This window comes from Loxodonta africana, chromosome 2 (assembly GCF_030014295.1).
Source record: "Loxodonta africana isolate mLoxAfr1 chromosome 2, mLoxAfr1.hap2, whole genome shotgun sequence".
NCBI classification, from domain to species: domain Eukaryota; kingdom Metazoa; phylum Chordata; class Mammalia; order Proboscidea; family Elephantidae; genus Loxodonta; species Loxodonta africana.
Window position 1 is genome coordinate 227137183 of NC_087343.1, and position 16341 is coordinate 227153523.

At 44.6% G+C, this 16341-nt stretch overlaps 1 protein-coding gene across 6 annotated transcripts in view; it reads left to right on the forward strand.

Annotated features, from left to right (window-relative positions):
- The window catches only part of ADARB1 (adenosine deaminase RNA specific B1), a 214814-nt gene that overhangs the window by 171605 nt on the left and 26868 nt on the right, over nt 1-16341 (forward strand). For all 6 annotated transcript variants that reach the window (XM_064279567.1, XM_064279566.1, XM_064279568.1 and 3 more), the window contains 5 exons: nt 1632-2566; nt 6956-7070; nt 9760-9928; nt 10548-10696; nt 12015-12183. In XM_064279567.1, coding sequence (XP_064135637.1) covers nt 1632-2566; nt 6956-7070; nt 9760-9928; nt 10548-10696; nt 12015-12183 — 1537 coding nt within the window. The remainder of the gene's footprint in view (nt 1-1631; nt 2567-6955; nt 7071-9759; nt 9929-10547; nt 10697-12014; nt 12184-16341) is intronic.

Consider the following 16341-nt stretch of genomic DNA (forward strand, 5'->3'; position numbering starts at 1 on the left):
TAACCTCTAAATCCCTTCTTGGCTCCACTTTTTTCCACCTCTTGTTCCCCTTGAGCACCGAAAGGAGTAACCTATCTAGCTTTTGCTGGAGGATGTTATAAATGAAAATTTAGTGACCATTCCATCAGCTTTGTCAACTGGGACAAGTGGTGTGTGTGCGCCAGGCATGTTCTGGAGAAGTGATGAGAGTGGAGGAAGTTTATAGTGTCCAGGTCTCCCTCAGGGCAGCCTCAGTCTCCCCATGGGTGGTGTGTAAGCAGGGCTGTTAGCCATTGTCCCAGTGAGGGACCACAGCCCCATAAACTAGAGAGCTCGGCAGCCGGCAACTCGACGTTCAGTCCCACTTAAGCCTTCTCATGGGCTGAACTGATGGATGTTATGTGGTTGAAATGCCCCCTAGAGCCACCATCTTGGGACATTTGTAAGTTGGTGCATAACTGTAAACGACAGTCTGCCTACTTGAAAGATGTGTTATGGATTTTTGCAAGCTAGCGGCAGAAGGTCTTTAAAGACCTCCATACCAGCTGGTTGTTACCCTCATGCTTCATACCTTGGCCAGGTGTAAAAATGAGCCCTGGTGAAAAAGAAACGGTTTGTCTTTTCTGAAAAGCTTACTAAACCAAAAGGAGGAGGCGTGAATGCTTTTTTATCCCCCTTTCAAAATCAAAATCATGTTAATTTTGTCATGGATGTTTAGAGTTCCAAAATTATCTTCATTAATTTCAAAGATAAACTACTACTTTTAAAAGGTAGGGTAGCTAAACTATTCTGAAAATCCATCAAATTTTGTTTAAAAAAAAATTGCCGGTTTTTTGTTAGGAAGTTGTAGCCTACCCGTAGCCTCAATTTTATATCTCGTTCTTAAACTTTTTTCATATCATGAATGCGTTAAAAATTCAGAAGTAAATCAATTCTCATATATAATGAGAATCTTTAAAATTAATACTAGAAGTAAATCTGTATTCTCCTAAAATAGTTTTTAAAAACCAGACAATTTTCTGTAATTATATAAGCAGTTTTCTGAGATTAATTCATGAACTTACGTATGTTCAACTTGCATATGTTGATTAAATATATATTAAACCTGAAAAACCGATCAGCTTGTGAGTGCATGTTTTTAAAAAGTGTTTCCTCTTCTGGGATATGCTGCATCTTAAAGCCCACAGATAGTATGAGGGCACATGAGATTGAAAAAGGCGGAAGTGTGACGGTAAAATGTTTATTTGTCTATGCTGGTATTAAATTGTTTCATTAGACTTATTAATATATTTCTCAATGAGTTTATCATCTCACATGTTGATAATGCCTAAATAAATCATCTCTAGATGCTTCAGAATATCCCCATGAGAAAAAGAAGATTTAAAAAATCACCTTCGAATGTAAAAGCAGTTGGTGATACTGAACAGAAGCTGCCTTAGCCCGTCCTCAGCAGAGCGTCCAGTTACTGGTTTCAATTCAGGCCAGTAGTTCTTTGGCGAAATTTGCAGTTTTTCACTTGTAGAACTAGGAGTAAAATTTAGACGCACACATCACTTAACCAGTTACAAAGGTAGATAAAGGAATCTATAAATTTTGCATTTACAAGATCCTGCAACGAAGGCGTTGTAAGTTACTCTTTCTGGGCACCGCAGGTTCCAGCAGCACTGATGTTAAGGAAAACCGCAATCTGGACAACGTGGCCCCCAAAGACGGCAGTGTCCTGGGGCCTGGGGAGGGCACCCAGCTTTCCAATGGGGGCGGCAGCAGCAGCAGCAGGAAGCGGCCCCTGGAGGAGGGCAGCAATGGCCACTCCAAGTTCCGCCTGAAGAAGCGGAGGAGGGTGCCGGGGCCGGTCCTGCCCAAGAACGCCCTGATGCAGTTGAACGAAATCAAGCCCGGCCTGCAGTACACGCTGCTGTCCCAGACGGGGCCGGTGCATGCGCCCCTGTTCATCATGTCGGTGGAGGTCAATGGGCAGGTGTTTGAGGGCTCTGGCCCCACGAAAAAAAAGGCAAAACTTCATGCTGCTGAAAAGGCCCTGCGGTCTTTCGTCCAGTTTCCAAATGCCTCTGAAGCCCACTTGGCCATGGGGAGGACCCTGTCGGTCAACACGGATTTCACGTCTGATCAGGCCGACTTCCCTGACACGCTCTTCAATGGCTTTGAGACTCCAGATAGGCTGGACCCGCCCTTCTACATGGGCTCCAACGGGGACGACTCCTTCAGCTCCAGCGGGGACCTCAGCCTGTCGGCGTCCCCCATCCCCGCCAGCCTCATCCAGCCTCCCCTGCCCGTGCTCCCACCCTTCCCACCCCCCAGTGGGAAGAACCCGGTGATGATACTGAACGAGCTGCGCCCCGGACTGAAGTATGACTTCCTCTCTGAGAGCGGGGAGAGCCATGCCAAGAACTTCGTCATGTCGGTGGTGGTGGACGGCCAGTTTTTTGAAGGGTCAGGGAGGAACAAGAAGCTGGCCAAGGCGCGAGCTGCCCAGTCGGCCCTGGCGGCCATTTTTAATTTGCACTTGGACCAAACACCGTCGCGCCAGCCCATCCCCAGCGAGGGGCTTCAGTTGCATTTGCCACAGGTGAGGACCACATGCTGCCAAAGTGCGGGGTGGGCGTGAGTTCTCGGGAACGCGTTTAGGTAGGCATTGTCTCATTACTGCTGACTCCATCTTCATGTTGCCAGGGCCTCTGCGGAGTACTGCTGGTAAGTCTGGCTGCTGGGGGCTGCCCCTGTTACTGTGGTGGAGTGGTGAGCGCAGGGCCAGTCTGTTACGGACGTGGGGAGTGCTGCCCTCCTAGACCCCATGAGGGTGGGGATGCTGGAGCCTCTCTTCACCAGTGTCCATATATACCCATCATGGGCACCTGCTTGTATGGTTCCTGTCCCACATGGCCCACCCCCTGCAGTGATCCTCTCCCCATAATAAGCTGTCATCAGGAGAGGGAAGGAAACCCTGGTGGCATAGTGGTTAAGCGTTGGGCTGTTAACCAAAAGGTTGGCAGTTTGAATCCACCACGTGCTCCTTGGAAACTCTATGCAGTAGTTCTTCTGTGTCCTATAGGGTCATTATGAGTCAGAATCGACTTGATGGCAATGGGTTTAGGAGAGGGGAGGGTAAACCTGAGCTAGGGAACTTGGCCCCCAGCCCTGGGGTGTTTTCCTTCAGAGTCTCATCTGGGAGCCTCATGCACAGCACACGAGATGCTGCCAGGCCCAGCTGAGAACCTCAGTGTGGGCCAAGTGTCTGGCCCTAACTACATTCCTGAGGCCAAGGCACCTGTCCTCCTGAGTGGGAGCACAGAGTTCGTAGGCATAGGGCTTGCAGGCACAGGGCCATGGGCACAGCCAAGAGGCTGTGGGATGGAGGTGTAGAGAGACCCTCCCCCAAGATGCCCAGCCCCTGCTGGGGCCTGAGGTCCACTGGGCCCTGAGTTTGCTGTGTGGGGTCCATGTGGGCCCCCCGCTCAGGCAGGGTGTGGGCAGCCGCTGGAGTCTGGTCTTGGATGATGAAGAAAGGTACTTAAGGCTTGGCTCAGACGGGCCTGCGTGACAGAGGAAGAGTGAAGGAGAAATGAGCAGCATTTAATTGTCATATGTCTGTTCTAGAGCTCTTTGATTATTTATTGCTTCTTTTTTTGGAAACCCAAACTTCTTATGGTCTACTTAAAAATTATTCTTTTAGGGAGGAAATCCAATGCCCTTCTCTACTCATTTTGACAAAAGATTTAATTTGAAGATGAAATATATACTGTGTTTGGTCAAAATAAATGAAGGACTCAAAATTGATAGAGAGGAGGGCCTGTATTTCTCCTAGAAAAATCAAAGTGTATTATAGTTTGCCTTGAGGTACAATTAGAATAATGTCCAAGCAGTTGTCTTCTGAGAGACCAGTAGTTCTCAATTGTAAAAGAAGAAAATTTGTTTTATTTTGCTGAAGGCAACCAGATATAAATTTAGTATGAAAAAATTCATTCAAAGTATTAGTATTTTACTGATTCTGTTATGAACCAAATAATCATTTCTCATATTAACTTCTTTTTGACATTCGTAAGAATTATTGGTCCCTGAATAATTTTACAAAACAGTGCCATAGATCCCAAGTGATTTTTTTTCGATTTTGCTATTTGCTAAAATACTTGAGCCTGAGTTCAAAATAGCCCCTGATATGACTTCCCTGGAGGTCACCAGAGTGGTGCACAGGATTATTAGAGTCACATTGCATGCTTTGAGCCCTCAGCAGCTGGTTTGCAGTGTAGGTTGGTAGCATCTCAGAGGGGAGGCAGGTGGGAGCCCACTCGTGGCGAGTGGGACTCACAGCCCTTGTCACCTCCTGGGCGGGCTCTGTGACTTCATGACGTAGTATGGGCAGTCATCAGGGCCACTGCTTAATGTGTCCCACTGGTGCTGGCACGTTGGGGAGCCATGGGGTACAGCTAGCCAGGCCTGCCTGTTGCCCCCCATCCCGCCTCGGTGTCTGGCTGGGGCTGAGGATGTGGGGCTGTCCCGCCCCCACTACTTTTTCTGGGGCTCCTCCCCAGTCTCTGCCCACAGTGGTCTCCCAATCCCGGTATGTCTTCTGGGGCCCCCAGAGCAGCCCAGGAACATGAGCCCATTTCCCTTGGGGAAGGTGGCTGAAGGCCTTCCCAGAATCAGTCCTCATGACTGTTGCAGGGCTCCATGATCTTTGGACTGGAAATTTCAAAATGAACATTCTTAAGTGGATAAAAAAAAATCCTACTGTTGTCTTAGAGCCATCCTTGAAGGACTTAGGTAAACTAGCCCCAGTCTTAAGAGCTTGGCCTCCTTGGTGCTCATAGTGACATTAGGGTGTTTTTAGAACCACATGGCACCAGTCATACAGGGCCTCGTAGAGCACTGTGTCCACAGCAGGTTTGTCAAAGTGGCGTGACGGCACATCCACCCAGCCGTGAGGGGAAGGACCTCCGTCATTTCTACTCATCATTGCTGCAGGAGACACTGATGCCTGGCTGCATAGGCTGGGGCTGGCTTGTTAAGCACAGTGCTTTTGTGACTGTGTTCAGCCCCCAGATTCAGTGGGGAATCACTTCATCAGCCGAGTGAGGGATCCTACAGGGTGAGACTAGTATCTTTAAGACAATTTAAGAACTATCTACCTGCCTCAGATGCCAGCATCAAACAGGTAAATACCAGCATGAGGGCTGACTTTGGCTCAGATTGTCACTGATCTCCACAGTCAGACTTTGTCTGCTTTCTCTGCAAATTTGGAGATGTGCCTAACCTTACAAGAAAAGAAAACTATTATTTCCTCTGGCTTACCCGTAACCTCCGTGATTATTTTCTATTTTGCGTAAATTCATATGCATTGTCCTCTCCTCTGCCTCACTAATTCATTGTTCACAAGTTCTGCCTTTCTGTTTGCCATTTTAGTCCCTTCACTGCGCTCCTGTCTGTCACCGATGCCTTTGACAGCTCTCTAGCTGTCTGGCCTTGAACACTCCCTGAGGCCCATTGGCATTTGCTGGCACAGTGATAGGAGGAAGACATCCTGCTGGTTTTATTTGCTGTAAACAAACCACGACTTAGGATGAATATCTGACTTTTTGATTCATGTTGGAAGTGTTTTAGTAAGGGCCAAGTGTGGAACATCAGGTTTACCTGGCGACCGTCTGATCATGCAGACAACATGAGATTGGGGGGTGTAGGTTTGCGCTTGGCTCGTTACACCCACCTTCTCCTTAGGTGTTGTTCCCAAAGGCACTTGGGCTCATTATGCTAAGATTCATAAGAGCCAAAATGGACTGTCAGCATAAAAACACAACCATGTCCACGTGTTTGTCCAAGTGGCTCACTGATCCAATAATATCCCAATCGATGTGTTCCAAACATGGGAATTCAACATTTCCTTCTACAACTGTAGCCTTTGCTACGTTAGAATAGTACTCACTCTGAGATGAACAGACAGTCATGTAAGTTCTTAACAGGCCTGGTTGCTGAGTAGACTGAGCCAGGGCACATTTGATTAAACATTGAAATAACAGCACACCTAAGCTAACAAGTGCCTTTGAGAGCAAGGTGCTGTGAAAGCGGAGGGATTCTTTAACCCTATCACGCCTTCAAACAGCCCCTTTTCTCTGGGCTGTGATTTTGCTTATCACGCCCTGGACAATCTGCCTGGCCTTGTCCAGTTCCATGAGCTGAGCTGTACCAAGTGTGGGCTTGAGAAAGGGCTGAAAGGATCCTGCCCATGTCCTCTAGAAGGTGTGCCCCAGGGACAGCATGGGGGCTGCAATGGGAGAGTCACAGAGGCTGGGTGGGCCATGGGCGGGTGGAGGCGGACCGCCCAGTGCAGGCAACCTTGAGTGAATCACGCTCCCCCCTCTGCGCCTCAGATGCCTCCTCTGAATGCAGAGGGGTGATGTCTGAGCCTCATTCACAGAGCCTTGTGAAGGTCAGAGGGCCAGCAGGCGTGTGCCAGCATGCCACAAGGGCTGGCTCTTGCCTGGACTGTCATGGAGACCACATGACAGAATTCACATGCAGAGTTTGTAGGATCCTTAAGGAAGTATGCTCACACTCACACACGTTTACACACACTCACATATATACACTAATACACATACCCTGCACACTCACACACACACCGCTCAACACGTACGCGCACACACGCTTACACATTCACTCACACACACCCCCCCACACTCACACACATACATCACTCAGCACACACACACGTTGACATATACGCACATACTTACACATTGACTCACACACTGTCACACACACCCGACACACAAGTACACTCGTACACACACCCCACCACTCAGACATAGACACACACACACACGTGTACCACATTTACACGTGTGCGGTCCCAGAACAGAAGTGGGCTGAGGCATCACCTTGTGAGGGGTATGCAGGTAGACAGAGAGGAAGGTGGCTCTGCTGCAGGAGTGTGCTGTCCTTAACCCTCCTCTGTGATCCCCAGGTGTTAGCAGATGCCGTTTCTCGCCTGGTTCTGGACAAGTTTGGTGATCTGACCGAGAATTTCTCATCCCCCCATGCACGTAGAAAAGTTCTTGCTGGAATTGTCATGACAACAGGTAAAACGATTGGTGTTGTATTTAACCCTCTAATTACCTTTCTAAAATGTTTAACACGTGGGAAATGCTATAAATGTCACTAATCTATAAATATCACTGTCACTACTGGAGATCATTTTTTTCTTCTTCAGAGTCTTTGCTGTATGCAAATGTAGGAACTGTGCTGACATACTTTTATCCTAAATGTGCATCTTTTTAAGGAGCCCTGGTGGCGCAGTGATTAAGCCCTTGGCTGCTAATCAGAAGGTCGGCTGTTCGAACCCACTAGTCACTCCACGGGAGAAAGACGTGGCAGTCCGCTTTTGTAAAGATTTACAGCCTTGGAAACCCTCTGGGGCAGGTCTCCTCTGTCCTGTAGGGTCACTATGAGTCAGAATTGACTCAGAGGCAATGGGTTTGGTTTAATTTTTTTTTTTTTTCGTACGTCTTTTGAACCCGAGTTTGTTTCACTTAGAGACAGTGTACTATTGTGTGAGTCATTATTTGGTTCCCAGTTTTAATTGTGTGAATGTCTCCATCTGCTGAGACACAGGATGGAAAGCTGCAGGAGACTTGTATTCTTGCTTCATACCTGATTTTCCAGTTAACGTCGGTGCTGCCACATAAGTTTCTGTAACCGAGAAAGCTTTAGCGGAGTAGAAATCATGGGGGCAAGCACGGTCTAGGGTGGCAGAAGAAACCTTATTAACTTTGTCTAGAAGTTCCCAGTAGAGAAGAGATCCTCCTCAGACTCCTTGCCCCACATCCCAGGAGTGGGAACCATTAGTAGCATCTCTCTGTGGATAGCTCCCAGGGAAAGAAACCACAGCCTTGACCTGGGCCTGGGCTTATCCTGCGCTCCCTGGGTAAGGCTCAGGAAGAGGGCATCAGCTGCTCCAGGCGTGGCTCTGGGGTCATTGTTTCAGGCCCTGCCTACTTCAGGACATCTGCTCAGCCCCACTGGCCCAGCCCACCTGGCCAGTGATTGCACAGACTCCTACCTTCTCTGGAGGCCAGAGAGGGAGGGAGTTGGGGATGGCCTGTCAGTCTGCACCTGCAAGCCAGGAGAAAGCCCCAGAAGGGACTGTGTAGTCCTTTCCTATTGAGGTCATTGTCTCCAGTCAGACTATGGAAAGGAAATGATTCCGTAGTCCTCAACGTTGGCCACTGAGAGCCCTGGTGGGCAGTGGTTAAGCCCTTGGCTGCTAACGGAAAAGTTGGCAGTTTTAACCCACCCAGTGGCTCCCCGGGAGAAAGAGCTAGTGATCTGCTTCCGTAAAGATCATGGCCACGAAAACCCTACGGGGTGATTCTACTGTATCACAGGCGGTCACCGTGAGTTGAAATTGACTCAGCGGCACCAACAACAACACCTGATGCCCAAGAAAAAAACGCTTACCGTTTTAGTCATAAGCACTTTCTTGCCGTGACATATTTACTTTGGCATAGGTAAGATGTGTCGGGGGGTAGGATGAAGTATTGTGAACTGTACCTTGGATTTCAGGTTTTATTTTACTGTTTGATACCAATATTTTCCTTCCTATTCTCTATCGCTTTACTCCTGTCTTTTACATTATTAAAAGGTGAGCATGTCAACTCCTAAATGAAGGCATTCCCTCAGTGAGGGCCCATGCCTCCTTCTGTGCATGAGTGGGCAGGCAGCGTTCTCTCCTCCAGGTTACTGCACCGCGAGCGTTTCACATCCTGGTGTGGGTCTCACTTGGGACCATTTGCTCAAAGCCAGAATGCGCCAATATGTGTATAATAAGCTAATATGTGCGTAATACGCTAATATGTGTATAATATGCTAATACGTGTATGTGTAGAGCAGTATCCACAGCACCTGGCGCAGGGGTTCTAATGTCAGGTGGTCTGATTCAAATCTGGGCTCTCATTAGGTGAGTTACCCTGGGCAGGTATTAACCTCTGTGTACCTCAGTGTCCTCATCTGTAAAGTAGATAATGATAGCCTATGCCTCAGAGGATGCTGGGAAAATGAAAATAATTCCCTAACATACTGAGCACAGTGACAAGCCCATGGCCAGCAACCATTAATTTAGCTACTAGTAAGTGCTATATATATATATTATATATAAGTGCAAGTTTAATGTCCTTAATATTCAGGATATATCACGTCTATAATAATTGGCATATCTCACAAATTAAACGTCAGAACTATCACTCCGGAAGATCGCCAGTGCTTACGACTTCACTTTTAATACAATTAAGTGGTGACAAATACTACTAATCAAAAATGTTCTGAATTAATTCTGTTTTCCTTCTACCCATCTAGGTGAATTTTAGCCATTCTCCCTAATCTCTGTGGTGCTTGGATATTTCATTTCAAGATTAATTACCAGACCAGCTAGTGTAATGGTGAATGCTTAGGAAAAGGCTTTATTGAATTTGAGGGGAAATACTCCCAGAATCTGTACACTAACTAGTGAGGAGGGTTGACTTCCAGAAATGCTGCAGAACAAGCCCACAGTAAGAGTTGTTCACTCACCACACGTGAGTTTGCCAGATAGAAAGTAGGGGGTAAGAGTGTGTGTGAAGATGAGATGCCGGCAGCTTGAACTGCGAGTTGAACCCTCAGGATCAGGCTCCCTCTTGAAAAGCTAGATCACTGAGACATGGTTCAGACTCCAAGAGTGCAGTCAGGCAAGCACTCCTGCGGGTTACGGGGAGTCATTTCTCTCTTCTTTTCCAGGTACAGATGTTAAAGATGCCAAGGTAATAAGTGTTTCTACAGGGACAAAGTGCATTAACGGCGAGTACATGAGCGACCGCGGCCTTGCCTTAAATGACTGTCATGCAGAAATAATCTCACGGAGGTCCTTGCTGAGATTTCTCTATACGCAACTTGAGCTTTACTTAAAGTAAGTGTAGTAAGTAAGTAAGTCAAGGAAGTTGTTTTCAAAAATATTCTTCTGTCAAAAACCATTCTGAAACCTTTCCCTGTTACTGGAACCACTGAAAGATTCTCGAAATGGTAACTTGACCAGTAACAAAGTGCCTGGGGTCCCAGTTTCTGATGACCTTTAAGCCGCTAAACACAAGAGTTGGCAGAAAACGGAACGTGACTTGTTGAGAAAACAAGACAAGTCCGTGTGTAAGACTGCGTGCTTTTGTTATACGCGGTATAGACATACACAGAACTTCCTAAACTGCCTCGTAATGGTGGTCGTTTTTATTCCAGCCACTGTGCCTACAAACAATGGATCATGGGTCTGAACTGCTTGTCTTATCTGTTTTCATCTTTATCATTTCTTGTTTCGTCTTTCTGTTTCAAAGTCGTAAATGGCATATCTGTTATTGAACGGACAGTACCTGTGTTACCATCAACAGATAAAATAAATACTCAGGTTGAACTTTACTTTGTTGAGATTGCTAAAACCTGGGGTGCTATGACCTTTGGAAATCATTTTAAACGACGAGAGACTAAATTTTGGCCATATTCAGCTTTAAAGATTATCTTTGCCACTTGTTTCATTTCAGTAACAAAGACGATCAAAGAAGGTCCATCTTTCAGAAATCAGAGCGAGGAGGATTTAAGCTGAAGGAGAATGTCCAGTTTCATCTGTATATCAGCACCTCGCCCTGTGGAGATGCCAGAATTTTCTCACCTCATGAACCAATACTGGAAGGTATGGGACTAGGGTTTTCAACAATCAACAGTGTTTCTCAAGAAAATTCATGATTATATAGTAACAGGTAAAGGTATAAACCTACATTAATATCCGTTTTTTCAATTTCAGCCGTGGATGTGGATGTGATAGGAGTCTGTATAAAAGCATTGGTCTTTTCTTTTCAATTAGTAAGTTCATTAGATAAGTTCAATAAGTGAAAGCTGTTAATTCTAGTTAACCAAGTAATTAGAATGGACCCAGGGTATTAGGTCAAAATTTTATCAGTATTCAAATTTGGATCATACTGATCTCTTAAGGCAGAGATGTTAGGTGATCCTGCATATTTCTGATGAATTATAATTTAATAAATGTGGTAGAAATATTTGCCTGATATTTAAGAGCAGGGTAGACACTCCTGAAAAGTGAGACAGCTACTGCTGTCAGATTTTGTTCCCTCTTTTCAGACAAGGTTAGCACTTTTTATAGTAACTTGTATCCACATCTTTCCTCCAGAACTTAAGATTTATTCCAAATAGAACAGTTAATTACATTATTTTCACTATTTGTTCATGATAAAAGTAACACATATCCACTGTGGAAAATTGCTAAATATTTTTAAAATATAAGAAGGAAAATTAAAAATCACCCATATTCAGATAGACTAGAGATAATCACTATGGATCTTTTGGCATGCTTCCTATAGATTTATTTTTGTCTCCTTATAGATTGTTCAACAATTTACAGAAAAAAAAATAAGCACACAAGTATCAATCACCGAGAATTAGCAAATGTCAGCATTTAGTCCTCTTTGCTTCAGCTCGTTTTCAATGAAATGATAGAAATAAACCATTTCAGCTAAATTGGAAGCTCCCTTTCTTTTCCCCAAGGAGACCACTTTTGTGAATTTGTTTCGTATTTGCTCCTTCCTGTCTGATTTTCGTACCTGTTTTATTACACATAGAAGGAGCCCTGGTGGCACAGCAGTTAAGCACCTTGCTGCAAACCGAGAGGATGGCAGTTTGAACCCATTAGTTGCGCCATGGGAGAAAGATGTAGCAGTCTGCGTCCACAAAGATTACAGCCTTGAAAACCTTACTGGGCAGTTCTACTGTCCTAAAGGAGGGTCACTATGAGTCAGAGCTGACTTGATGGCAGTGGGTTTTTGGGTTTTATATATATAGTTTAAGCATATGCATATATATGTATATATATACAGACATACACACAAACACACAGACACACGCACACACAAAATATATGGTATATTTAGGTAGGCTTTTCAATAAATAAGTGGTTTACTACCTGTGGGTTTTTTAACCCTGTTTTTGTCACTTAGAACCAGCAGACAGACATCCAAATCGTAAAGCAAGGGGCCAGCTCCGGACAAAAATAGAGTCCGGTGAGGGGACGATCCCAGTGCGGTCGAACGCAAGCATCCAGACGTGGGATGGAGTGCTGCAGGGGGAGAGACTGCTCACTATGTCGTGCAGTGACAAGATTGCTCGGTAAGGCATCCCCAAGGGCACTCTGTCGATTCTTATAAAGACAGGTCTGTTTCTCAGCTCTCTATTCTCCGCTGGTCTGTGGTCAGCTGTAATTGCACAAGGTCCACAGCTTTTTAAGTTTCTTCTACCTTCTCATGAATATTTATTCTTCCACATACATTTTAGAATCAGCTTGTCAAATTTTCCTAAATGTCATGTTGGGATTTTGTTTGGAATTGCATTGAAATTATGGATTGAGATGGGAAGAATTGAAATAAATCCTCTCCAACAATGTGACCTTGCCATTCTTCTGTCAAGGGGTGACGTCTGCATTCCCTCCTCTGGGCAGCTCCCATTGCCTGCCAGGATCTCATGGAGAGGTCCTGGGGGTGAGATGCCATGTGGAGAGGGAACTGAGGAGCAGGAAGCACCAGGTATGAAGAAAGAGCCCATCTGGAAAGTGGAAGAGAGAAGAGAAAAATCACCAATATCAAGAATGAGAGAAGAGAAATCACTACAGATGCTACAGACAGTTTAAGGGTCTTACAGGGAAATTATAAACAAATTTATGCCAATAAATTTGACAACTTAGATTAAGTAAACAAAATTCCTGAAAGATGCAAACTCCCAAAGCAGTTTGTGATAGATAGAAGAAATAAATTACTTGAGAAGCCCCTGTATCTGCTAAAGAAATTGAATTTGTGATTTAAAACCTCCCTGAAAAGAAACCTCCAGGCTCAGATGACTTCACTGGTGAATTCTTGCAAACATTTAAGAAGAAGCAGTACCCGTTTTACAGAAAATTGAAGAGGAAAAAGTACTTACCAACTCGTTCTATGAGCCAGGATTTCCCAGATACCAAAGCCAAACAAAGAGAATAAAACTGCATACCAGTGTCTATCATGGACATAGATCTAAGAGTTCTATCAAAACTTTAGCAAACCAGGTCTAACATCATGACCAAGTAGGGATTACCCCAAGAATACAAGTTTGGTTAAACATTCAAAAGTGAATCAATGTAATTCTTCATTTTCACCAACTGAAGAAGACAGAGAAAAAGCATTTGACAAAATTCAACATTGCTAGTGAACACTGTCAGCATAGTAGGAATAGAAGAAAATCTTAGTCTAATAAACGGCATCTGCAGGAAACTCACATTTATCATCATACTTAATGGTGAGAGACTGAATGCTTTCCCCCTAAGCTCGGGACAAAACAGGGATGCCTGGTCATGCCACTTCTATTCAACATTGTGCTGGAGGTTCTCGCCAGTGCAGTGAGGTTCAGAGAAATCAAAGACATCTAGATTGCAAAGGAAAAAGTGAGATTATTCTTATTTGTAGGCGTAATTGCATATGTAGAAAGTAAGATGGATTGTGCAAAAAAGCTGTTAGAACTAATGAATGAGGTTAGCACCATTTCAGGATATATGATCCAATAACAAAAATTAACCATATTCTTACACTTGCATTAATTTAAATTAAAATGTACAGAGCAATGCACTGAAAACTACAAAATGTTTCCGAGAGAAGTTAAACCAAAACCAAACGCGTTGTCATCAGAGTAGAACTGCCCCCATAGAATTTCTAAGGAGTGGCTGGTGGATTCAAACTCCTGACTTTTTGGTTAGCAGCTGAATGCTTAGCCACTGTGCCACCAGGGAAGACCTATATAAATGGAGAGATATATCATGCTCATTCATCAGGAAACTCAGTATTGTTAAGATGCCAGTTTTCCTCAAATTGATATGTAGATTGAACACAGTCCCAATCGAATCCCAGCAGGTGTTTTTGGAGAAATTAACAAGCTGATCTAAAATTCATATGGAAATGCAAAGTACCTAGAATAGCCAAAACAACTTGCAAGAAAAAGAACAAAGTTCAAAGACTAACATGACCTGATTTCAAGACATTATAAAGCTGCAGTGATGAATTAAGTGTGGTTTTGGCATTGACAAGTAGATCAATTCTGCCAAGTAGAGAGTCCAGGTAGGCCCACACGAATACGCACAACTGAGTTTTAACCAAGGTGCAGAGGCAATTCAGTGGAGAAAGAATTGTCCTTTCAACAAATGTGCAAGGACAATTAGATATCCCTATGCAAAAAAAGGAAGAAACTTCAATCCATACCTTCCACAATATACAGAGATTAACTCAGTGGGTCATAGACCTAAATGTATAAAAGTTGTGGGAGAAAACAGGAGAAAATCACTGGGACATTGGGTTAACCAAAGATTTCTCCAACACCAACACCAAAAGCACTCTCCATAAAAGAAAAAACGTTCATAAATTAGACTTCATAAAAAAAAAACACTTTTCTCCAAAAGACACTTTTAAAAGAGTGAGAAGACAAGCCATAGACTGGACAAAATATTTGCAAATCGTATATCTGATAAAGGACTATTATTTACAATGTATATCGACTCTGAAAACTCAACAAGGGGGGGAAAAACAAAAAATGGGCAAAATGTTTGAACAGACACTTCACCAGAAAAGATATACTAATGTCAAATAAGCATTTGAAAAGATGCTCAAGATTGTGAGTCATTAAAAAACAGTTAGTGTAGAGTAGATTCTGACTCATGGTGATCCCATGTGTGTCAGGTAGAGCTGCGTTCCGTAAGGTTCTCATGGCTGAGTTTTCAGAAGTGTATCACCAGGCCGTTCTTCTGAGGCACCTCTGAGTAGACTCAAACCGCCAACCCTTTGATTAGCAGCTGATCACATTAACCATTTGTACAACCCAGGGACTTCTTCATTAGTCATTTGTTGTTGTTGTGTGCTGTTGAGTCAATTCCAACTCATAGCAGCCCTATATGACAGAGTAGAACTGCCCCATAGGGTTTTCTAGGCTGAAATCATTACAGGAGCAGATCTCCAGGTCTTTTCTCCCATGGAGCCATAGTGGGTTCGAACTGTCAGCCTTTCTGTTAGCAATGGAGCATTTAACCATTGCGCTACCAGGGCTTCCTATCCTGAAAGGTAGCCCTTGGAGTTCACCAGCAATTGAGGTGTCTTTACTATGTAAAACTTGGGGTGGCACCTGAAAATGTGTGCCAAGAATCAGGGGCCACAAAGATCACTCCTGGTCAGCCAGCTTCTGGAAGGGAGGGGGCGTGATTTCAGTCATGCGTATTCAGTGATTCAATCAATCATGACTGTGCAGTGAAGCCAATAAAAGGCTTTGAACACAGAAGTTCAGAGGCTTCCTAGATTGTCGAGAGAAGGGGTGTCGCGTCCCTGGGGATAGTAGAAGCCTTGTTTTGGGACCTTTCGCAGACCGTGCCCTGTGTGTCTCTTCATTTGTATCCTTTCTGGTTATAATAAATGAGTGACTATAAGTATAGATACGCTTCATGAATTCCGTGAACCATTCTAGAGAATTAATGAACCCACAGGGGGCAAATGAGAGCCAGCAGGGGCTGGCATCAGAAGGACTGAGTCTAACTTGTGAGCTTCAGTCCAGCTTTGGGTGGCTGGTGGTTGGAGAGCGTGCCGCTCAAGCAGCTGGCAACGAGGAAGATGTGGGGAGGTGAGGACTGGATCCACTTCCAGGTGGGAATTGGGTCCATGCCAATGCTTACCACACAGTTAGCAATAAAGGTGTGGTAATCTATCCTTCTCCTTGCTTATTGGTGCAGTTGGCAGTGAGGATGGGATTTGTCTCCCTTGCCCCTTGATTAGTGCAGTGGCTGATTGGTACATTTCATTAGACCCAATTTTTGGTAAGAGTCCCTGGGTGGTACAAACAGTTGAAGCACTTGGCTGCTAACCAAAAGGTTGGAGGTTTGAATCTACCCCACAGTGCCTCGGAATAAAGCTTAGTCATCTACTTCGGAAAAATCAGCCATTAGAAACCCTGTGGAGCACAGATACACTCTGACACACATGGGTCCCTGAGTCAGAGTCACCGGCAGCTGGTTTTCTAATCTTCCACAAATGTGTCATCGTGAGAAAAGACCATCACAAAAAAATGGTTCCACAGTCAAAAAGGACTTTTAAGTGGATTTTTTTCCTTTAAGATTTTAAACTGCCAAACCAATGTATTATTCCTAATGACGTTCTTTTTTTAATTGGTCAAAGTTTCTACGAAATAAACGGTACAACAGCGTAACTGCAGGAGTTTGGAGTCCCGCTGTTAAATCTGAGGTGGACGCACGTCTTTCCGTTTAAGAGTGTG